We start from the raw sequence: 25,028 nt of genomic DNA, 5'->3' as shown, positions 1-25,028 counted from the left end.
CACTGATCTAATCTATTTACTATAACATGAAGAGGTGCTCAGTGCTGCAAAAGTAAGTCTCAGAATGGATGAACCAGAATGTCTCCTTTCACAAGATACAAACTATCCTGTTATTAATCCTGATTTATGAAGGCCTTTTTACAGCTAATTTTGTAGCAGTGCAATTCTCACTAATGCCTTAATACAGTGTGAAGGAAAACATTTGACATCACTATTACCAGAACAGCAGCAACTCAGCTTTCATTCAGGACTCAAATGTAAGAGTTATTATCCAACATCCACTAATCTTTCCATTGTACAACTCGTTGTTCCGTGCATAAATCCCACTCCTTTACTGTAAACACTGCCTTAGTCAGATGGCTCTCCTGTTCTTCCAGCATGTCTCTATATTTTTGTTAAACTACTATTTTTGTACATAATAAAATCATAGACATAAATACTAACAAGTCTAGGAAACGTAACCCTGCATGCTATTCTTGCAACTCAGATTGCCATTTCAACACCACAGATCTTTGAAACCTGAGTAATCTGATATACAATTCATATTTCAAAATAAAATTAAGTTTAAAACCAGCTGGTTTTGTTCTATACCAAGATTTTACTGTCTAACAAACACAACTGTTCTTGTTTCAACTAACTCTGCATATGCAGCTGAAGAGACAGAGTTCCCATAAACAAACCAGTAGGGAATTTGAGGCCACCTGCCCTATAAAAGAATCAGAAACTCTTTCTTTGAGTTTATCTAATCCAATTAGTAGATCCCATTTTATAATCTGTAGCAATAACAAACTCCACAATTTTATTAAAAATATTAACCTGAACTCTGACATTATCTACTTTTATATAAAAGCATACAGTGATGTCCCAAAATATAATTACAAACACTAATATTTTCTTTGAAGGAAAAAACCATCTTGTTTTATCATCTTTGACCAAGTGCTGACCGTGAAGAATCCATAAAGACACAAGCAATTAGGATTTCCATTAACAATGACAAATGCATGTTCCCTACCTACACACAGCCATAAACCACAGTACAAGTTAAATGACACATTTATCTAAACCAAGACAGCTAAATTCAAGTTTCCAGAAACAGAACAAGCTTAATCATCTTACATTTTGAAGTAAGTTGGAAAAATAAGCTAAAAAGTCAAAGAAGTGCCCTTAATACAGCTCTAAACTGCACTAGAGGAACCACCTGCTGATCTGCTATTACATGACTGCTTAAGCAAAAGCAGTATGGTGCTGTTTCAACATCTAAAAATTGTAAAAACTAAAAATAAACAGTAACAAACCAACAAAGAGCTTTCCCAAAGTAACAAAAAAAAAAGTTCAAAAAACAACCAACCAAAAAAAGAAAATTATTGTCAAATTTTCCAAGCAGAATCTGCAGCTACTCAGAGATCACGACAACGTCCCTCAGGAATCTGCCTTTGCAAGTTCCCAAAATAAAACAAAATCTCGCATGTAAATACTGGATTTGTAAGAAAATGGACTCCTAAGAAAACATACAGTGAACTATTAGGAATTCCATGGCACAAAGACTTAAAAATTTAAGACTGCTACAGATGTAATGGAAATGAGAAAATGCAAGAGTCTAAAACCTCCTCCACATGTAGCAATTTCTCATCTTGTCATAAAATATATTTAAATTAAGCACCAGCAACACATAAATCTCAAACCTAAAGATTTCTAGCCATACTAACTGACCAAGAGAGAACAATTGTAATAACAGCCTAACATTTTAGAGCAGTTTTTAATGTAACACATTCTGATTTGCTGAATTGCTATGAAGAGGAATGAGAAAGAACAACAGAATGACAGAAAAGGTTTCAAGCTTGAGGGCAATTAAAGGGAAAATAACGTGTTCTTTCCTTCTCATCTGACCTATCAGCAGACGCTTCAGCACACAACCTACAGACCCAGGATTCTTTCAGCCTCTCCAAACTAACAAACTTAAAGGGCTGAGGTTTGGTTAGAACATAGAACAGGTCACTTTTTGCAAGAGCAGTGGTGTCAGCAGAGCTGTATTAGGGCCCTCACACACACTAAAAACAAGCAAATCCCTCTCACAATGCACAGTGGTTTGTGAGGAAATGCACCATGCCCAAGCTGAGAGATGGAGGACACTTCACGTGTCAGTTCACGTTGACTACTTGAGTCAAACTTGCATTTAAATTCAAAACCAAGTGTTGTTTCACCCATAAGGAGTAGAACAAACTGCGCTGTTATTACTGGGTTATGGAAATAATTAAGTATTTTCAAAGCCTTAGTTTCAACATAAATAGAATCCTCATTTAACCACTTTTAGTTATTAAATATTACCTGTCCTAAATTTCCTTTCAGGTCTGAATTAGACAAATAATTTTTCACTCCAAGTTTCAACTGCTGTATCATGATATGATGCCTTAGTGCACAGTTGCTGCATTGTATTCTCAAGGCAGTTGCACTAAAATAGGAAGGAGAGTTTCACATATTTTTGTGACTACTAGAATTTCGTCTACCGTCAAAAGACTCGAGGAATGTCTCATAAATCTTAGATAGTGTTGCAGTGAAATATCAGATGGTGTTACTGTACACAAGGATGACTCCCTGGAGAGGCTGAAAAATGACTCCCTTTGCCTTTGCTGAAGTTCATGTACAAACCCAAGGACTGACGCAAACCAACACTGCTCCACTTGCCAACTTCCAAAGCTCAGGAGTCAAAGGAGCAGGAAGGCAAGACAAAGCTGCTCCTGTGCTTCAGTCCTGCATTTTTGGGAAGTGCTAAACACAGCTTGACAGAGCATCTCCCAGCATCAGCTCTGCTATGGCAGGTACCCTTCATTTTCAGAGCCCGCTATCAAACAGTGTCAAAAGCCTGATCTTTACAAAGCCTTGCAAACAGGTGCTCCTCTTGGAGTTAATAATCTGACAATCAGTATGATGATGGGAATGTTGGGATTCTCCTACCTAATGCTTTTTAACTTTTACTCCAACCCACAAGCCACAAGGCACTCAGCTAAATAAGCACAACAGGCACCATGTTACTATTTGGATATGCTATGAACCAGACACAAATTATGCTTTAGTAAGTGAGGCAAGGCTGGAGCTTTCCCTCTCCTAGTCCCAACTCAGGACATATCAATGCACTAACTGTAGTCTCAATCCCACATCAGTAACTGACAAACATGTAAAGCAAAAATGAATTACAGGTCTTCTTCTACAGATAGAGGTAAAAAAATTCAAGAAATACTTCTAAATGTAACTATTAAGAGACAACAACTTGATTAACTATTCTTCCAGAGTCATTCATTATACAAAATAAAAATTCATCATCAAGATGCACAACTGCACAAATGTCTGTTAATCAACAGGAGAAAAAAATGCCAAAAAAAAATTTAGGCTACAAATCCCACTATTTGCATCTACTTGCAAGTATTTGGAGATATTTACAAGCTTTGTTTTGAATACTTCGTTGTTTTCAACAAATAGAATGAAAACTAAACAAAACTATTTTAAAAAGGATCCTACTGTCACATACTCCCAGCAAGTGACACAGTCTGTTAAAAATACAGGAGGGTATAAGTACAGAACAAAACACACTTTGCAGACTGCACCATTCTATACAAGTCTTCATAATACACCACAGTTAAACGATAGAGCCACCTGTCCCTCGGGCTCCCTTTTATTAAATACCAGCTTTTTCTTCCAACAGCTTCCACACCAGAAGTACAAAGGCAACTCTTCACAGCTCATTTCTTCTGGGCTTACTCCAAACTCTTTGTCAACCAGAAGCACTAACATTTTGCCCTCTTCTGAAGCACTTAGATTGCTATTTTCATTTAGCCTCAGTAAGTTGCAAGTCCAGTACTAATTTTAACAGTGTATAATTTTAAGAGTGTAAATACCTAAGTTGCAAGTACAGTGCTAATTTTAACATGGTAAATACCTCTCTTGCTGGATTGAGATGCCTAATACAGTTCCTTTTTGTTATTTGCCTTAATAATAAAGTGTTTCTTCTTACAGTACCATGAGTTGTGCTCTGAACCTACCTTTCATTTATTATATCAGAAGGCTTGAAGAGCAGAATGACATTTCTTTTTATTCAGCAATTGCATTAAACCTTTGAAGCACATTTTAGACACAGCTGCCCTTCAATACAAAGAAATACTTTAAAAACATGACTTGTCAGAATTGCTATCAAAAAAGTGAAGTAGCAAAGACCCTGATGGTGCTTGCAAGCCTGGCCACCACAGCACAAAGGCTCAGTGTTCGGGTTAAGAGCAAGTCCAGGTATCCCAGAAGCATCGAAAAACTCAGTGTTTGTCTTCACAACAGTCCATCACAGAGAAGGTGCACATAATATAAATGGAAAGCATTAATAAATACATCTTAAAAGCTCTTCTTTTAATGTAGGTGAAATGATTTAAACTGCAGGATCCACACATTCAGAGCCACTGCTACTGTGAGAGTTCACTGTTATTAAGCCAAACATTCAGAGAAAACTGAACTGAATCTGCTTAAGCAAACATGGCCAAAAATCAATCCTTTGATATTACAGCTTCCACAGACACTGTGATGACCTCAGAAAACTCAACAAGGTAAAAGAAGATTCAATTTTCAGAAGGGAAATACTGAGCTAGGAAAAAAAGACAAGGTAAAGCTGACAGACCATCAAGAAACAGATTTTCAGAGAGAGATTACTGAAGTTTTACTGTGGGTAAAACTCTTCTTCAAATACCCCTCTAATTAATACCACTGCTTGTACAAATATTGATTATATTTCCTCCCCTGGGATTTACTCTCTAAAAGGGGTGGGCACCATTCAGACCTGTACACTGCCTTTTCTGAAAGGAACAGAAAATGAGTCTCCTTATTTGTCCTCCTCTAATCCAGATCAGAACTCTTCCAGCTGTACAGATGTTGGAACCTATAGGTTTTTTCCACATCAACTAAATTGGGAAGTATTTCACAACATCCCACCAAGAAGGAGGGTCCTGTTTAGTATTTTAAGTTTATGAATATCCTGGAGCAAAAGTAATCAGCCATTCTGCAGGTTTGGTCTTCCAGGATCCTCTGACACACAATTGTTCTCCAACAGACTGGAAGGACTTCTTGTCTGAAAGTGTCACCTGAACTCATTTCAGTCCTTAAAAAACAAATGAAGCACCCAACACCCTCTGCTTGCTAGGTTTTATTAGACTAAGGGCCACCCACATTTTAGAAGTCCAACTTCAGGTTTGGATTCTGTCCTTTCATGTTTCACATTTTACACCTTACGCTCAGGGCTCCTGCAGACCAGACCCCCAGTGCTCAGCGAACACTCTGAAGCTCCAGCAGAAAACTGCTGTGCACAGTGACATCCTCCACCAGTAACTGGCTGAACAAAAGCACCACCATCTACACTCTCCATGGTATCTCTCACCAGACACAGTGTGGATGTTCATTTATTAAAGAGAACACTCGAGCGGGGATGAAAAATGGAGCAGTCACCAGCTGTGTGTTGCACATGAACTGGATTATTGGCCTGACTTCTCCCTTCCCCCCTTCTATCTCAACACTAGAAAGGGTTCTGCCTTTTCTGGTGGAGCAGTGACCTGGGTATTTGTACTGTTTGAGAATTTTATGTTTAGTTTTCATTCAGTCTGTTGGATGACTGGGAATGATAAAACACTGTATACATGGGAAACAACAGGCTTACTGATGTTGAGAAGTTACCAAAGCTCCAAGGGTTCAAATAATAAGTGCAGTCCTAAAAGGCACATAAAAAGAGCCTCTAAACCTTTCTAATTTCAAAGCTCTTCAAGCAGACAATTATTTCAGAGTACAAAATAATGGGATTGAGTTCTGAGCCAGTAGAGCATGCACAGCACAGTTAAAGAACCTCTTTAAATACAATAACTAAGTTTAACTTAGTTTTTTATTCAAGAAAATAAGTGGAAGATTTGCATAAAAAAGCAAAAATATACACAAATCATAACTGCATCCCTAAGATATCAAACAGATCCATTGTACTTCTCAATTACCAACTTGGCAGGCTGAAATTATGCCCCGAGTCACAATTCAGCACTACTTGAACCATGCACAATAATAATGTCACACTATCCTCAATGCTTTTGAAAACAGCCCTTAAAGACGCATAAAAAAGGAGAAAAAGTCGGTAAATTAGCTTCCTAGTGACTACATTAGAAGTTCCCTTTTTAATAAACCATGCAAAAGATACACACCTTCTCCTTCCCCCACTTCAGCACGGTCTGGCTTTGTCTCTTTGTGCTGTCCCTCTGCCACTTTCACTGCCACTGCCCTGCAAATGGCTCCCAGCTTCCGATCCAGAGCCCGCACTCCCGCCTCCCTGGTGTACCTGGGGAGACACAGCTGCCTTACTGCTGGCTCTTCTCTGGAAGAGACTTCTTTGCAATGCAAACACACTTGCTTATTAAAAACACATCCAAATAAAATGAGACGTGAAAGGCAGTGAAACCTTGGACTAATCCAACAAACAAGAAAAAAAAAAAAGTCATTTGTTTTTATCCAAATAATCGTGGTTGCTGATGAAATTGTCGAGAAAAACTACTGAGTGGGAAGACGACACCTGGTGTTAAACCTTCATGAAATTCTAAACAATGTTTCAATAGCACTGAGCTCTTCTTAGATGCATAAAAATTAAAAGGAAGAACTATTTTAAAACTTTGAACTTTATTGAAAGTTGAGGAACTGACTGTAAAAGAGTATTTTCTTATAGTCTGTAAATTAAAAAGAAGCACCAGACAATAACACTAAACAAAGCAGCCAAAATGCTGTTACTGGTCACAGAATACTTCAATTCACTGAATCTTGATCCTTTTTCCATTGAAAATGAGCTAGTTCCAAGTTCAAAAGATGTTCTGTTCAATGTATGTGCTCTCACGTCCAACAAAAAAAGTTCTAATGAATACAAGCTATTTTAAAACCCACATTTTAATTTGCTTAACCTAATTCCAAATTTTAAACAAATGTGGCCCATCCAGTCACAAGGAAAAAAAATGTAATTTACCAGCTGGTGAACTTCAGAAGCTATTAAGGACAACAGATCTTAAGACATGTTTTGTTTTATCACACTATAAATTGATTTACTAGTTACAAAAAAAGAAGTTATTTAAACTGAAAGCAACGAACGGACTTACCTGGTAATTATATCCAAAGTGGTTACTTGGGGAATCTGGATTTGCTGTGGAGTCAGGCCATGTTGTTCAAGCTGTTTAGGAATCAAGTGTCTGTGTGCAATTTCAATTTTTTCTTCTTGTGTGTATCCTTCAAAGAAAAAGCATGTATTTATTTATCTTTTTGCTTATACACTACAATATAATCAAATTTCTTACCTTTTATAATTCTGTCTAATTGAATTTAACAAAAACCACCCCCAGCTATATTTTAAAAGGCTGTTGGTATGATCCTTTATGGTGATTCATAACTTCGTGTGAACAAGAACAGAATTTTGGTGTTTCAAAGACCCTTTTCTTCATTGGAATCTTAAAAAGATGCATCAACCAACAGACTATTAGAATACAAACAAATCAGTGAATGAAAATATCATTTCAGAATGTATCAATGTATCACCACAGCCCTGGCACTGAATTTTCCTAAGTGCAATGCTAAGTGTCATTCTCATGGCAGAGCCCATAACAGAGGGATCCTTCCAAGTCTCTTTTAATGACTCTGGCCATGCATTCCAGATTCCTGGTAGGCTTTCCTTAAGGAACTGCCCTTCATTTCAGGAAAAACACCCTGAACTTGTTTAGGGATTTGCAATAGTCACGTTAATGAAAACACTGCAGAGTTACCTGGAACTTGGATAATTTCCATTCTGTCCAGCAGAGCAGGTGGGATTGTAGCTGTAGTGTTGGCTGTAGCTATAAAAAGGACTTGGGACAGATCAAAGGCTACATTTAAGTAGTGGTCGGTGAAACTGTGATTTTGTTCTGGATCCAACACCTTGACAAGAGTGAACACAAAAGACATGCAATTGCTCAATTAGAAGTAAAGAAAATATGAGCATATTTATTATATTCCATGTCAAATCTGACTTTACACTCATAGAATACGTTATGAACATCACTAAAGCCTGACCTTGCTCGGATGAGTGTGTGACTACATTTCCCACCACACACAAAACAAAAGAAGTCGTTTCCCCATTAGTTGTTTCTGCAGCATTGCTCCAGCCCTCCAGTACCCCCCATAAGCTGTATCTCCATGACCTTGTACACATGGCAGAGAGTGGCCCTTCAAGGACTCTCACAGTAACCTTGGAAAAGCAGCTCTCATGGTCCTATGGAATAAGTAGAATTCTCTCAAGTAATCCCTGACTCCAATCTTCATCTGCTGCTGGTAGCTCTTCTTACTCTCAGCACACCAACCCCTGAGACCTCCCCATGGATACCACAATCCCAGCCCTTTCTGCTGTCCCTAAATCTCTCGTCCTGCTCATGCAGCTTTGGCCAGCCTTTTACTAATGGAGGAGTACAAGGGCTTCTCCTTGCCCATGACATCCCATGCAAGTCTCAACCCTTGGTGAGCCCTGGCTTTCCTAACACAATCTTTGCATTTTTCTTTTCCCCCTCCCCCAAAAAATCAGAGGCAAAATTAAATAAGCACAGCAGAATAACAACACACAGTCCAACCAACCTCAAAAATTTACTGAACAAGTAGAACTATGGCTTAAATAACTGTGTTGTCTTCCCAGTTCTGTTAGTACCATTTATCTGTGCTAATGCAACACTTGTGTTTATTGAAGCTATTACTTGAATAAGCTGGTTTTTCACATCAGGTGGATCACAAGGCTACTAAGATGCTGTTTTGTGTTTTTGTAACAGTGTTAGAAATGGGAAGTTCACTGTATATAGCAATGTTCACTTGGCTTCTGTATCACCTATGAACCACCTTCACTCCACAACCCCTTAAAACAGTCACACTTACTCCTTTCCAAATGATGAATTATCAGTGCTACACGAACATGAATAATTCTCATGTTACAAATACCTATGCATCTCCTGAGAAATAGCACACCACTGTCAAAATAATTTATCTGCCTACACCCAAACGAATGCACACGACTTAAATTATAGACAAGAACAGTGTTGATAATGAAAAAAACCCCTGAATTCAAGCTTAGATGGTCATAAAGAAAACAACTCTGAATTTTCATTACTCTTAAATTCTGTTCAGGCTTTGAAAAGTGAAAAAAAAAAAATCTTTAGAACAGAATTATAATCAGAACAAACCAGGAAAATACTGTTTTTACAGAATGCCAGAAACACAGTAGAGTTTCTTAAAAAACAGAATAAATTCTGGTTTCATTTTGAAGTACTACTCAGATTTAAGAGCAATATTTAGAAATGTATTGCAACTGTAATAAAACACAATCTACACAATGCCCCCAATAGTGAAATCTTAAAACACACCAAAGCATATGCCTAAATTCTAAAACTAAGGCTGCAACTCAGTGAATGCCATTGTTCAAGGGCTATAAGCTATTCAAAAGCTTTTCCTACACTCTTCAGCAAGCAGCTGCTGTCATTTACTCCCTTCCTTACCAATGAAGGCAAAGGCCTTGCAGTATCCTGACAAGCCAAGCACACTGATGCATAATTCACCCAGTTATAGATGTCCCTTCCCTCAACCAGCCCTACAGGGAGACACAACAACAGGCAGTGAATCCAAGCACAGCATCTACAAACTGTTTTCAAAGAAAGCAGATCTGTATCAAATATCAGTTGCCCATTCAAAGTATGCTCTTCTAAATTTTTCAAAACTGATTTAAACAGCAAATCCTAACTCAGATTACCCCTCCCTTTTTTTTAACACTGATAACAGTATTTCCACAGAATTGCAGTCTATTAGCTGAAGTATTTGCAACTACTTTCAAAATTGTTGAAAAACAATGTATTCTGACAGACCAAACTGGTATTTTACCACATTAATTTACAGGCATGTTTCTCTCTTTCTCCTTCTAGTCTGCAACTAGAAATCCTTATGAATCCTACTAAATGACAAGCTGGTGATTATAATGTTTTTTACAAAGATACACAAAATACTGATGCTGTACTCATAAGCAAACAATACTATCCAATAGAGGTAAATGAAACTGTAATCCAAGCCAACTCAGATAATATCTAAAAATGTGAATTATCTGAGATTTTTTAATAACAACTAGAGTTTCTCTGGACTCATATTTCTTTGTCATGGTAACTATTTCTTAGAATAAGACATAAAACAGTATCATGCCTATGCATTTCAAACAGATTTTCCAAAACAAATAGAACTGTTCTTCAGTGAGGTATCTGTGCTAAAGTTCAAGTTCAAAAGTTTTTAAAGATATTCAACTAATACAAAAATATGAAGTACAAAAAGAACATTGAGTGCACAAAACTTCTTGGCTAATTTACGGCCAGCAGCTCACATGCACACAAAGGCTTCTCTGTAACAGCTTTTTATTACCACAAAATCCAGAATAAGTTCCACGAACATTTAATTGCCTGGCTCTGCTCCTGGTCTAATTTCCCTGCATACAAATAGTCACTATCAGGCACTTGGATCCATTTCTGTTTTCTTCTGGTTTTTAACAGAGGTCATCTAAATTTAGACTAAAATATTCCGTTGTTAATGAGCAGTATCTGGAAATAGGAAGACATTCTGTCTTGCTTAAGCAACAATTCTGCAGAAGCATTAGAACCAAACACGTATCCAGCAATTATCAAACATCAAGCTTTGCTTCCAAGCTCACAAGGTTATGGCAATCTTCTCCTTGAATATATCCCATTGTAGACAGCGATAATTTAACACACCTACACATCAGGGAGAAAAGGATGGGCCTTTTATACTTAATGATGGCACTTACCAAACAACGAGCAGCAGTGTGGAAAACAAATGTACCAGTTAGGTGACCACCAACTACTGTTTGCTCTCCTACATAATAGCCACCTTTGTTTGTTCCAGATGGACTTCCAACCAATGTAAACCACAAAAAGCAGATGAAAATTAAGCTATTATGTCCAGACATGAGTTCTCCATTAGAAGAGGTAAAGCACCTGCTTCAGGATGTTTAGCCAGCAGTAGAGGGATATAGGGATCTCACAGGGGAGCAGCCCAGACATGGTTATAGAGCAATTACTTCTCCAGATGCAACTAATGGTCAATTAGCAACGGCTTGCATAGAGATTGCAGTCCAGGCAGACAGTTGGAAGCAAACCTGATGAGTCTCAGCCGGAAAAATCCATGGCAGGAGCTGAGCTGAATATCACTGAGAATGTGGGCTTCAAATACGGAAAACAGAAACATCTCAAAGCAGCAACAAAGCATCCAAAAGTCAAACACAACTAATTAAAAAAGAAAGAAATTTCATTTGCCCTCATGAACTTGACATGATAAAAGAAGAATACAATTGTTCTCTACTGCAGGACAGGGAAGGAAAATAAATGAGAAGAAGCAGCAAAGGTTGAATAAAATTAACAATATTAATGTACAGATCTAGATTCATGATGGGAACATTCTTCGCAAGAAAAGCCAAATCATTGTGGTGTTGGTGATTTTCACTGCCTCACCAACAACAGCCAGCTAACTAACGAAATTTGATTTTCAGGTATATTTATCCATGCATTGACTGGACTTAGGAGAGGTTAGTTCAAACATCTAGAGGACAAATGACAGAAGAAATATCAGCAAACCCGGACACAGAGCTCATTACCATTAACAGCAAGGAGTAAATAATATCCCATAAGCGAAAAGTAGAAGCAAAACATCTGTATTTGTTACACTCTCCTCCTTGTTTTCCTTGCATTTTGAGGCTTTTCATGCACTACTGCACATATGAGAAATACACAGGTAAAGGACCATAACTGTCACTTTTAAAAGCTGAAGAAGTGTAGCCATGCCATCTTCTAGCACATTTAAATTACTACTAGTTCATGTTAACATGCAAAGATCAAAACAGAGCTCTCAAACCACAGCCTGCTCATACACTGATTTTCAAAGAACTAGTTGGCCTTGTCAAAACAGCAATTTTACAGTCTAGCAGGAGGAAAATAATGACGTTTGTAGAATGCCAATTGACATTTCATTTGCAGAATGTCATACACCATCCAGATGAGCTCATGACACCTTAAGTAGCATTTTTCATATTTAAATCACTGCATTAAGCGCTGCCAGTCAAAAGAGTTATTAAAATTACTCTAGGCAAATATTATCAGAACCACTTTCATATCCACCTACCAAAGTTACCACACCTTAAGCCTGACAACTGAGACACTTCTGGGATATCATGTCATACTCCAGAAAATAGAAGTCAGAAAGAAGGTTCTGACAACTCATTACTGCTTTCAGCTACATGATAAATGAAGCCTGCAAGGCACAGGTCTCAATTCATCTTCTTCATAATCACTCCAGTTATAGCCTCCTGAAAACCTAACAACTAACCTAATTAGTAACATCTCAACACTTGATGGGATTTACAAAATATTCCAACAGTATCTTATTCGCCAGTTCTTAATTGGATCTCCTGGATTTTACTTGTGTCTTTAAGCAAGTAAACTTTAAAACCTCTAAAACTTTTGTGAGAAAATAATTGCATCATGTAATTCAAAATTAGATACATTTATATCTTAGTCCAAATCCCAAAATTTAAAAAAAAATGCACTCATGGAAAAACTGAGTCTCACAGAAAGTTAACACTCACGACACCATGATCAGTCAAGGACTGGGGGATCTGTGACTTAAAGGAAAAATTTAAGTTTAGAAAGTTAATTACAACACTAATTAAAGAAACGCTCCTAAAAGAACATGCAACTAGTCCATATGGACAGTCCACTGGATAAAATGCTTAGCTCCAGTATAAGCTGGTACCATCAAAAGCTTCGAAAATATACTAAAATTGTTCCAAGAAAGAAAAGGAAAACTTGAAACAGTCTAGCTGCTGTCTGGCTGCTCTATACTTGTTTCTTAGCTAACAACATTTGGTCATTAAAAACCAATGTCCTGAAGTCCCCCAAGTAACTAATGTTTAAGGCTTGAACAGTATTTAAATACAGCAAACACCCCAAAATCCATCCCTGTGTTTTAGTACAGCTCAGTGAGATTTACGTGCCTTATTTAGCCCTGACGGCACTTGCACTGTGCCCAAGTAATTGGCAGAAATCAAAGGATGGCAGAACTCAGCAGCTGACATTTGAATAACAAAGCTGACACTTTGGGCAGCGAATTGTCCAAGTCCAGTATTTTAATTTTTTTTTTTTTTTTTAAATACAAATGAAGCAATGCTTGCAATTCAACATCTCTCACCTCAAGCAAGGCTGCTGCAGGATCCCCCTGCAAGCTCTTGGCCAGCTTATCAACCTCATCCAGCAGGAACACGGGGTTGTTCACCCCCACAGTCTTGAGGCCGTTGATGATCCTGCCGGGCATGCTGCCCACGTAGGTGCGCCTGGGGGAGAGAAGAGCAGGGGGAAACAGGGCAGGAACAGCACAGGAAACAAAACTCAAAGCAAAATACCAGAACAAGCAGTATTGTAACAACTCCTGCTTTTTTTGCAAAACTTTTTGGAACCAGTTGATAAAAACACGCGATATACAACTGAACTAATACAGGCAATTGCAGCAGCAGATGAAAGTTTGAGTTCCACGGGGCACTAGTTGGTCTGGAAAGATAACCATGTGCATTAAAGTATATCCAAACTTTATGGCTTGCAAGCATTTTGCATGTTCCAGTACAGGCATCCTTGTACCAGAGGAACAAGCCAAAGCAGATTTGGGAACCTCACTATTACTAGCATTTTAATAATTACAATACTGGGATTTTATCACCACAACAGAGTTCAAACAGCACATTACAAATCAGGGCAAAATTCCAATTATGCTGAACTGTCAATGTCCCCTGAATATAAAGCATGCTTTAATAAATACTCAGCAAAAATAACTGTATTTACTATGTCATTTCAATATGAAAAGTTAAAACAGTGCAATTTAACAAAAAATTACAAGTTTGAATTTATTCAGCAAAATCAGTAAAAACTTTTTTCCACAACACACATACAGAGCAACTACATTTTATGTCCATATATCCCCTGTGTGCTGCATTTATCACAGCCTTTTCTGCTTGTGCCATAACTACTCCAAATACTACAACTAAGAGTATGAAATTCTGGTCACTCAAGAAGAAAGAGGTACATTAAGTGCTGAATAACTGCATCTATCTCATGACCCTCACAGAGCAGATAAGCAGAACAGGCCTGCTTTGCCATATGATCTGTTTTACTACAGTCCAAAATAAACAGGATGACATTTACAAAGATGAAACCAAAAATACCACGGGAGTAATTTCAAAAGATACCAGAGACAACTTTAAATATTAAAAAAATCCCAAACAAAACCAGAACCCAAACCACACAACAATGGTCTTAGTTCCATGTAACATTTAACCACTGAGTAAACAAACTGCAGTTACTGTATTTAATTCTAGATCTGAGCAAAAATAAAAGTTTTTAAGACCTTCTAAATAGCCAGCAATGCAAGAGAAATTCAGTTTGCCTCTTACCACCTTCATGAGGCAGCTGCTAAAGACTGAAGCAGCCAGCAAGCAATGGTTTAGCACTTTTGTGTAGTCTTACTCTGCAGCAAGGGAGTGGACTCCTCTCACTGAGGATTGCTCTGTGTGACAGGGATTACAGATCAAGACTCTGCACGGGGGAGCTATTACACCACCTCCTCCTCCATCTGCACATGGACAACCTTGCCAAAAGAATGGAAGATTCTATAAAATGCAATCAGAAAATTACTAGACTGGAGCAAAGCTGAAGTTCACAGAAATCAATCATTACCAGTGCAATCAAATTAATCATTCTAGCAATTTGGGCATTTCTTTGGGGGTTGGGGTTTTTTTCCTTCTTATGAGGTGGGTTTTTTTGGTTTTGGGTTTTGTTTGCTGGTGGTGGTTTTGTTCTCATCTGGGCTGTTTTTAACAAAAGGTGATCACTGCACTAGAGAATAGCTTTATAAGCTTGAGAGCCAATGCAGCCTGACTTTTTCTAATATTCTGATTATGCCAGTAATAGGATAACATAATTAGGTAAGCATTAAACATTCTTCTTTCCTGCTTGGTACATTGTTCTCAAGTGCATTGAAGACATTACACCTTTTTAATGCATGTTTGTGTTTTTATATACACAAAGTTCTACCTGATCCTTTTAAATTCTATAAAATTTTGAGCTATTCATGTCCCATCTAGTTTTAACAGATTTGGTTTAAAAACTAAATGAAGGCAAATAGGTGTTAACAGTCTAAATCTATGACACACCTTCATTTATTAGAGAAGGACCAATACCTATTTTATTATACTATTAAACAAAGACTGAAGATCTCCAAGGTTATTATGGAACACATCTCAACAAAAGAGTCCTTGGTAAAACAGTCTCTGCAGGTATTGACATATAAACCCAAAAGCATATATTAAAATTACAAGCATATATGGCCATTTATGTGTCTGGATATCAACCTTTGCCTTGTGACTTGTGAAACTGAATACTGCAGTTTGTGAACACCAGCCACGGAATGTAATGTTATTCTCTATTTCACTGCTTTTTCTAGGGTTGAAAAGAGAAGAAACAATATTCCAAATTACTACTTTTGATGATATAACATAGCTTGGCTCAATTTTTGATGCAGTTTCTTTCCATGCATCAAACCTAGAAGGACAGTCAGCTGTTCCCCACTCAAAACAGGAAGTACAGACCAAGTTTCCTGGTTATCTCACTTCCGTAGCACCACTCGGAAAAACCCCTTAAGAGCTGATGCCACAGAAGTTCTGTAATTTCGTACTCTTTTTATTTATTTTTAAAATCAGTGCAAAGTTAAACAAAACACTAGAATTGCACAGCATATCATTAGGAACTATATAACCTAGAAAAGGCAAGAAAACCAGGTGGGAAATCTAACCTTCCTGGTTCTCCCAGTATAAACTGGGAATGCCTACAAACTGGAACTCTTAGAGCAGTGGCACCGTTATTGGTAGAAACATGACTCACTTTCTTCATGCTGATCTACAGACAAATAGTTTTAAATGATTTTTAACTGCAGATAGAAAAGGATAACAGAGTTAGTGCCACCAGAAGAAAGAGCTTCACATGAAGGTGAGAAAGAGCTTCACATTTACCTCACCAGCACCACTATAAATAAATGGCACAATTACACCTTTCCTTCTCAAAAATAGAAAACCACACAGACACCAGATAAGCTCACATAGTTCCTGTATAACACAAAATATCAGTAATGAGGAGACTTTAAATGCAGTGAGCTTCTTGCAAATAAAGTTCTAAGCCATTCTTCAGGGTGGTTTGTTTTCTTTTTGTTGTTTTTTGTAATACAAGTAAACAACAAATATAAACCAGAAAAATTTAACATATGGTATAGATGGGTGGTAAACACAAACAACAGCTGAAAAATGTCTCATAAAACAGTTCTGGTTTTGTACCAAGATGATGATTTCATTTTGGGAATGCAGAACAGTAGTTGCTGTTCTTCCCCCAATCAAAAGAGAAGTCACTAACCCCAGCTGCAGGCACGTGATCCACACTCAAATGGCAAAACCTGGGCGTTTCCAATTGCCCTATTTCCACCTCAGGGCAGCAGCACAGTGACTGAACACACCCCCACCCTACTGCTCGCTAAAACATCTGATTTTGGCTGCTGAGTCTCTCAGTCTGCACCTTTCTCTTTCAACAGTACTGAGCAGCCCAAGTGAATGCTATTTAGGGCACTATTGGCTTGGAAGTCAAACTGAAACACAGTTCCTTTTTAATGTTCTAGTACATTTAGTACATGTTTTTCAATGTAGGTACATACAGTATCATTCTTCTGCAATGGTAATGGAATCCTGAACTTAAGCCCCAAAGCCTAATAAGGAGCTTTTAGGAGAAAAAGAATGTCTCCTAACATGTAATATTAGAAAATCAGCCTACCAAACAGTAAAACTCAGAACACAGCAGCCTATGTCTCAGAATACAACAGTTTATGTCTCCTCCACTTTTAGGACACCTCTGTAATTCCTCTCTCCGACTGCCACCAGATGCACAATATGGATTCACTTGACTGGGAATAACTTGAACGATTTATTCATGCAAAAGGACATTACAGAGGTCTACAGAAAAGTTGTACTTCTTATCTGATTAAATATTATTCTGAAAAGCAGAAAAAAAAAGAATTTAAAAACCAGTATGCAACAGCTGATTTTAACTACAAAAAGACTTGAAAAAGCAGTGGGTTACAAGGGATTCCTGGTACCAACTGCTCTACAGTCTGTTTTTAAACTATACACTTGTTTGTTGAAGAGTAACTCCACAATATTCCTGTTAATTCTAGATTATATTTTCCTTTGCTGGTGAAAAATAAACTCTCCTATCAAATACCTTCCATTGTCTAATTTCAAGTAAATTTTTAATATGAAATTTATACTGGTTAGCCTCTAACATGCATTAATAATTTAATAATGCCCTCAAAAATGTGTGACAGCCACAAACACCTGAAGTTAAAAGTTTTTTTTAAAGGCTCTATCACGTGACTCTACCTGCCTTTACTCTTTATTAGGTCGAAGCACAAGATAGAAAGTTTGACTTTTGTTTATAATGTCAAGTTCAAGACGTGGTTTCCCTGTTACAAAGGCTTCAGTCCTGCTCTGCCCTGGAAAAGTTCCTCCTGTCCGTAACTCTGAGTTTCCCACAGCCTCTAGTGGCTTCGGCTCGAATAGCAACGTGTTGTTGAACGAAATTTTACGTTGTTTTTAGGAGCAGTACCATAAGTAATCTGAAACATCAGAATTCTTACTTAGCAAACAGCGATTAACGATAGGTTATGAGTTACAGGAATAACACAAAGTGAAAGAGGAGGACAGAGTTTGGCTCTTTTTCCAGCAGTGTGTAAGCAGTGGGTCAGAAGGCCAGCCCAGACCTGCATACCTGTACAGCTCCACGGTGCTGCCAGCCAGGAAAAGGGTTAAAACAACCGTGTCACAAACCCCAGGGGGCTGCTGGGTACACTGGCCAAACCTACACTAAGAAAAAACCCTACACATGATTCCTACAAGCTACAAACACGAGGAAATGTCAAAACACCCTGGAAAACAAAACTCCTGCGTATTTGCCACAGGAGATGCACAGGAATAAACACATGTTGCACCAAGGGTGATGAACTAAAAGGTCTACGAAACAACTCTGAATTTTCAAGTTCTCATCAAGTACAAATTCACTGTTTTCTCACTTTTTCCTCTTTCATACTCTGGTCTAAGAAGCAGCCAGGTACTGGTTGGTACCCTCGGTTCCAACCAGTACATTACATTCCAGATTCCTACAAGTTTATGCAGGTATTCAGCACAAGATTTCCTGCATTCCCTCCAGTTGGGACCGTGAGCTTCCACCACTCTAATGAATTCACACATGTAACTAGCTTACACAGTCAGAAGTCTGACATCACAAAATGTACTTTTATTGCAATTAGGAAAGGAGGAAGTAGTTACCTGTGGCCTCGAATATCAGACTGATCACAGACTCCTCCTAAAGCAATTCTGTGGAATTCTCGGCCCAAAGTCTTTGCAATTGATCTTCCAACACTAGTTTTACCAACTCCTGGGGGCCCCACAAAACAAAGAATGGGTCCTTTGAGGTTGTTTTTAAGCTGTCTGACAGCTAAGTACTCCAAAACTCTCTTCTTCAGCTTCTCCATAGCATAATGATCATTATCCAAAACTATTCGAGCTGCACGGATTTCGAGGCGATCTATCATTGAAAACAGAAGAGAGATCAGCACATTTGCCTTTAAAAATGGAACTGGTTTTCTACTCTTTCCTCACTCTCCATTTCTGCATACTGTTCCTGTATTAATAGTATCACCCTCACAACTTTTGAAAACTGGTACAAAGTGGACATGATACTCAATTTTTCTATTGCACCTCAAGTTGTAATTATTAAAATTAGCTACAATTGTGTGTTTTCATCCTCTTGTTCCTTACCAAACTTGCTTAAGAAATACCAGAACCTTTTTCAGGAACATTAATGCTACAGAAACGTCCAAAAATTTTTTTGTCCAACATATAAAAAGTAATTGGATGCTCATTTCTTCATTATTTTTGATGCATGCTAGCACCAAATTTAAGTAATAACCCCTTCATTTTTCTGTGAAACTACTCCTAATACTTCTTAAATTCATATTCTTAGATGTACAGTTGTGCTACACAACCTATTCAGTATAGAGATCTCACTGAACTCTAAAGGTCTACCTGGCTTAAAGTAACACATTAATAATGTTTTTACAAGGCAGAACTAAGTACACATTTACATGATGGTTACTTGTCCTAAAATGTCTGTGCAAGAGACAATCACCAAAACTAGAAGAGTTTACCTTTTGTACTCTTGTTCCATGGCAATTCTACCATCAGTTCCAAGTAATTTCTTGTCAAAGCATATTCTGGCATTGACTGAGGCATCTTCTTCAACCTGGAAATACAAGCACTGAATTCGTAAGGCCAACCAGGAATTAACTGCAGGACAGGGTAAAACTGTCCTGCACCACAAGACAGCTACTGAGCAAACCTGAGGTTTAAAAATCATTTTGAAAACACAACCAACGCAAACATGTATCAATTGGAAAGGGTTTGCAGGATTTGTTTCAAAATATAAAATAAGAGAAGAAACCGCTATTTTTACCTTTTTATTTCCTTCAGACAAACTTTAAGAGCTTGTTCTGACATACTGGATGTTCTAATCTTTTTTTCTAGCATGACAACATCATCATGATCTTCTTCTTCCTCCTCATCCTCTGTAGTGTTTGCAACATGACTGATTCTTCTATTAGGACGAATAGCTACCACCTAAGACATGGAGAACAGGGCCAGAGAATAGTATCAAGTCTTCTTTTTTAAATAAGGTGTGTACTTTGGCCTTGAATGGAAACCATGATAAAAACATATGAGGTGCACAGAAAAATACTCAAGATTTTAATTCCATAAATAACTTCACAAAGTGTTATTGGTACACCTTAAGTAAAGTTAAGAGTTCTTACTTTACTGTAAGTATTCCCTAAGTGCATTTATCATGTACTCTAAACTAGCAAACAACAGAAGACAAGAACAAAACTGAAAGGAGCTCTCTGGGATATTTCAAGCACTGCAGTCCATCACATTAGGCAAAATAAACCTAATCTTTACAAAATGGGTAAGTTTTCCCTCCTACCCATTTTCATTTCTCAATTACTTCCCACTCACTAAACTAGTTAGCATAAGTGCAGTTAGTTGCAGGAAAAGTGCAAGCTGCCCTAGCTTACCAACACACATTTTACAATGCACATTCTTAACCCATATTTCAAAAGCTACCACTCATCTGCAATGCCCCAAGGAAAGATACACCTTTCACTGCACAGGCCAAAACTTGATGTGTGCACACCATGCAAGTAAACTGGGCATCAGATACCTCTTCAAAGGAATCTGAGCACTTATTCAATGTCAGAAAGTGCTCAGATTAAAATAAATAAAATAAAGATTAAAATGAATAAACAAATAAAATAAAGCCTAGGCAGTTTTAAACAAATATTTTCTCTTTTAGGTATCTAAACAGCCAAAGATACCAGTTGGGTGTTTTCTGCCCCTCCGGACTTCCCATCAAATATTATGGCTATACATTACAATTTTGCACAATTAAAATCGTGCACATTCATTAGCCTGCTCAAAAAGTGTATCTTTTTACTTATTTAGGATGCTTAAGTATCCCAGATTTAAAGGTCCATACCCTTTTATCATCATCCTGTTTGGGCTTTCTTGTTTTTTGAAGCAGCTTCAGGCCTTCAATCTGTCTAACAAGCAATGGTATCGTCATCTTGAACCGCTCCTCCAGCCTAACAGCATCTAAAATCTAAGAGCAAGAGTTGGAAGTAACCAAGTGCACACTGATGGATCAGCAGTCTGGGGGAAGGGAACATGGAGAATACTGTAACTGTCTTTTCACCAGAGTTATAGAATAGATGGATTAGGAAAAAAGGTAGCAAGAAAAGCAAAGAGAATATTGCACACAAGGTCTATCCTCAGGGGTCTGGATGCCTAAGCTACAAGCACTCCAAACTAGGAAAAAAGTCTTTTATCCTGTCTGTTTTAAGCATCTTAATATTTGAGATGCATTTGCTGTGGCAAGCATCTATCAACATTCTATTTTTCAATTACTGAGCCTCAGGGAAGAGCTAGCCCTCTAAGAAAGTTAAATGATTTCCTTGGTTAACCCAGGAAAAAAATCCTCTTATGCCTTAAGATGTTTTTTTTTATGACAGATTTTTGTGTTTATTTTGTTAGTCTTTTTTAAATTTTATACATTCCATTTTCGTGTTTAATTAAGTTGATATGTGGAAATGGGTAGAATTCTGCTTCTCTGTATTTCCACAACTTCCACTGGCTGCTCCTTTCTTTAGAACTTTTAATAAAAATAAAAAGGGACACACTAAATGTAATAACTAATGTTCCTTCCACCAGCAGGATATTCAGCTACAGTACACACCTTCCTTCAAATCACTGTATTAAGTGCTATTTGTGGTGCTTTGAAAGAATCTAACTTACACTTTCAATTCCAGGTGCAGCATTAGCAGTGACAAAAGAAAAGGAACAACAAAACTTACAAACACAGCAGGCAAATACAGAAATCAGACTAGTAAGAATCAAGCCATAAGGATCATTTTTGCATAAAGTTACTTTGACATACGATGGAAATTTAACCTCTCAGTATTTAAAGAAACCCAGACCTTAAGAATGTTTTCAAAAAGATTTAAAAAATTAACTCTCAAGTTGTTAGCATGATCTGTCAACTGTGATAAAAAGCAAGGTTTCAACACAATATGAAAAAAGATTTATCATCTTTACCATGAGAAAGGCAAGTTCATGCTGGATTTATTGTTTAAGAAAATTGACCATTTCCAAGGCTAACTAGATTAATTTACTTATTAGGTGAGTTCTGGCACATACATATGTTAACACTTTAAACAACAGCATAACTTTTTACAAGCATTCATGCTCGGCTGTAACACAAATACCTGCTGGCACAACCTTATCAGTGCAGAGTCTCAAGTGTAAACCATTCCAAAATTATCTAAAACTGACTGACTGTAAAAAAAAGACAGCAAACCCCTAAATCCCCTTAGAAAAGTTTATGAACGTGACACCTGAAGCTTCTCTTGGTTGGATGTCCGGATGATAGAAGTCAGGATATCTGGCAAAGCTTCTCGAGGCAGATTGTCCAGGAGACGTCTCAGCTTTGCGACCGCAGGCACTGACATGTCCAGCATCTCAACCAGCTGTAGGAAACACACCATCAATAACATCAATTTTTTTTTTTTAAATTATCTGAGTATCTGACCTAAACAGGATTGTATCTTTCGCTGTGAAGCTTGTCTAGGTGGTTTGCCAAAAAGCTACCAAAATAAATTCACAAAAAGTTCAGAGAGGAGGCACTAAATCGGCAAAGGGCAAGACTTTGGGATCTCTCCTTGTTTGAGAAGTTCAAAAATATCATTGCAGCACTTTTTTTCAATACCTACATCTCTTATTTCCCACACACACCCTAATTAAAAACTTCCTCAGTTAACACTATGATGGCTCTTCTTCTATATGTCCTTTAAACTCAGATTCATTATACCTAGTTTATATATGCATCTCTTTATAATCAAGGCTTTAGAGGGTTTTTTTCCCTTTAATAATTAAAAAAAAATCCATTGTATATATTTTCATACACATATAAAATTCTGGAAAAATTAATCAGAATTATTCCTTTTACTGGACTGTATTTATAGTATTGCTATATATGAAACACTAACATCATAGCACTAATATATGCAGTTAAACTCACCCAGCACTGAGCTGTATAGACACCCTGGAACTCGACACAGAAACCTCAAGCTATAACAAAAACATTTGTTTTGTAGCAGAAATACTGAAACTCTACTAGTCTCTGAGAAATATAAGAAGTAGAGAAACAGAAGGACAGACAGGAAACAAATAAAGAGCCCAAATATATACATAAATAATAAGATTACAACATATTACCTGCACTGCATACTTGTAGAATTGTTCTGATAACTCTCCAAGCTCCTCCTCAGATTTATGCTGATTAGTAAACTGCTCAAGTCGATCCAACTGCTCCACTTCAGCAACAGGATAAGGCTTCTCCTTGAGCAGCTGCAGGATCTGGAATCGGCAGAGGCCCGTAACCAGCAACGTATAATGTGGCTTGGGCCAGTTGCTACCAACCACCTGAACTGCCAAGGCAGCAGTGCCAATCCTAAAAACAGATCAAATCCTTGGATTATTTGTCACCTTCCACAGAACATTTTGCGTGCTTCCTTAACAGCTACAGGTTCTAAGACCTTTTTGGGCCATGGCTCCTTATCATGAAAGGCAACCAAGCTATACAACTTCCTTTGTAACGGAGATTACAAAACCAAACCCTAAAACCTGAAAATGAATGAGTTAACTGAAAAACTAAGATAATGTAATAACAGTCACAGAGTTTAGAAACCTGTGTAGCTTCTTCATAAATAATGGATCTCGGTGTGGACAGGCACGCTGACATTTCTGCCTGAATGACAGGCATTGGGAAACTAAGTCACACTTCTTCAGTGAAATTGCCGGCCTTATACTCAACAACCGTTTTACATCGCAGCACCTCTTTAAGCAGGCTTAAAACAGAAGATTTTTTTCTTGCAAAACCTTACTAAGTCCACTGATACGATCGCGTTCGCAGAGTAAGGGTTACAGCATATAAGTTTTACTTATACTTTACCCCACAGAAATACAATTCGTTTTCATTTTATGTGAACTAGGCTACTATCCGTGTTTCATACTAGGTGAAAAATGCGACAGCCCTGCAGCTACGGGCCTGCGTTCTTTGGCCTTATTTTCCTCTTCCACTTTACTCTCCTTTTCCAAACTTTCCTTCCGGAGGCCTCCCAGTCTGTCCCCGACACCTCGCAGGCCGGGCCGGTGCAGGGACAAGGTCTGCCCGAGGGGAGCAGCCTTTCCCACAGGGCGGCGGACGGGACGGCCCCGCGGGGTGAGCACGGCCGGGGAGGCCGCCAGGGACGGAGGGAGGGGGAGCCGGGCAGGGCCGCACCTGTGCAGGGAGGGCAGGTCGTCGCAGTCGGAGGTGGGGTCGCTGGTGTTGGGGATGACGCCGATGATGGTGCTCCGCAGCGAGGTGCCCTTCAGCAGCCGGCTGCGCACCAGCTGCATGTTGCGCGGGGAGTCCACGCTGGTGCGCATGGTGGAGCCGGGCAGCAGGACGCCCTCGTGGGTCAGGAGCAGCGGCAGCCGCGTGGGGATCTGGATGGCGCTGCCCGCCGCCATGGCCACCCGCGACCCCGCACACCCGCCCGCGGCCCGTCACCGCGGCCCCGCCGCCCCGGCCGCCCCCGCCCCTCAGCCCGGCCCCGCCCCGTACGGGCGCCCGGCAGGGCCCGGCCGCGCTCGGCCCTCCCCGCTCGGTCCCCTGGCGGGTGCGGGCGGGAGCGGCGGCCGGGCCGCTCTGCCCCCCGGCCCTGCCCTGACCCGGGAACGGGGTCGCTCCTGGTGCTCCCGACATCGCCCCCGGGGCCTTTCGTGTCCTTCCTCCTTTCAGACGCCGAGCCCGGAGCGTTTCCCCTCCGCTCCCCGAGGGCCGCTCGGCCGCCGGCAGGTGTCAGTCTGACTCTGGCGATGGATGCGGGCTCTGAGCTGTGAGCAGCGCTAACGGCGCAGACACTGGAAAGGGAGCCTGCAGCAAATCTTACTGTTTGTTAAATGGGGCGGTTACGAAGTGAAATCCATTTTTTTTGTTGTTGGTTCTTACACAAATCTACTCTCCTGCGTACGTGCTCCTGACCAAAGAGCTCAGGGATTCGGTTTCACAGAATCACGGAATTGCCGGGGCTGGAAGGGCCTTCTGGAGATCATTCAGTCCAACCCTCTGCCAAGCAGGGTCACCTGGAGCAGGTGACACAGGAACGCGCCCAGGTGGGTTTGGAATGTG

At 39.1% G+C, this 25,028-nt stretch overlaps 1 protein-coding gene across 1 annotated transcript in view; it reads right to left on the bottom strand.

The window, feature by feature from the left end:
* Positions 1-24,393, bottom strand: part of LONP2 (lon peptidase 2, peroxisomal) — a 35,903-nt gene extending 11,510 nt beyond the window's left edge. Inside the window, exons 1-11 of the mRNA XM_027732695.2 lie at positions 24,135-24,393; positions 23,069-23,303; positions 22,189-22,320; positions 20,775-20,897; positions 19,698-19,861; positions 19,393-19,487; positions 18,512-18,770; positions 13,291-13,432; positions 7,803-7,953; positions 7,146-7,272; positions 6,210-6,343 (exon numbers count right to left, since the gene is read on the bottom strand). Of these exons, the coding sequence (XP_027588496.1) occupies positions 6,210-6,343; positions 7,146-7,272; positions 7,803-7,953; positions 13,291-13,432; positions 18,512-18,770; positions 19,393-19,487; positions 19,698-19,861; positions 20,775-20,897; positions 22,189-22,320; positions 23,069-23,303; positions 24,135-24,367 (1,795 nt within the window). The 5' untranslated portion in view covers positions 24,368-24,393. The remainder of the gene's footprint in view (positions 1-6,209; positions 6,344-7,145; positions 7,273-7,802; positions 7,954-13,290; positions 13,433-18,511; positions 18,771-19,392; positions 19,488-19,697; positions 19,862-20,774; positions 20,898-22,188; positions 22,321-23,068; positions 23,304-24,134) is intronic.
* Positions 24,394-25,028: the final 635 nt, after the last annotated feature.

This window comes from Pipra filicauda, unplaced genomic scaffold, assembly GCF_003945595.2.
Source record: "Pipra filicauda isolate LSUMZ 115617 unplaced genomic scaffold, ASM394559v2 scaffold46_size3722508_pilon, whole genome shotgun sequence".
Taxonomy (NCBI): Eukaryota; Metazoa; Chordata; class Aves; order Passeriformes; family Pipridae; genus Pipra; species Pipra filicauda.
This window is presented reverse-complemented; position numbering and strand designations above follow the sequence as displayed.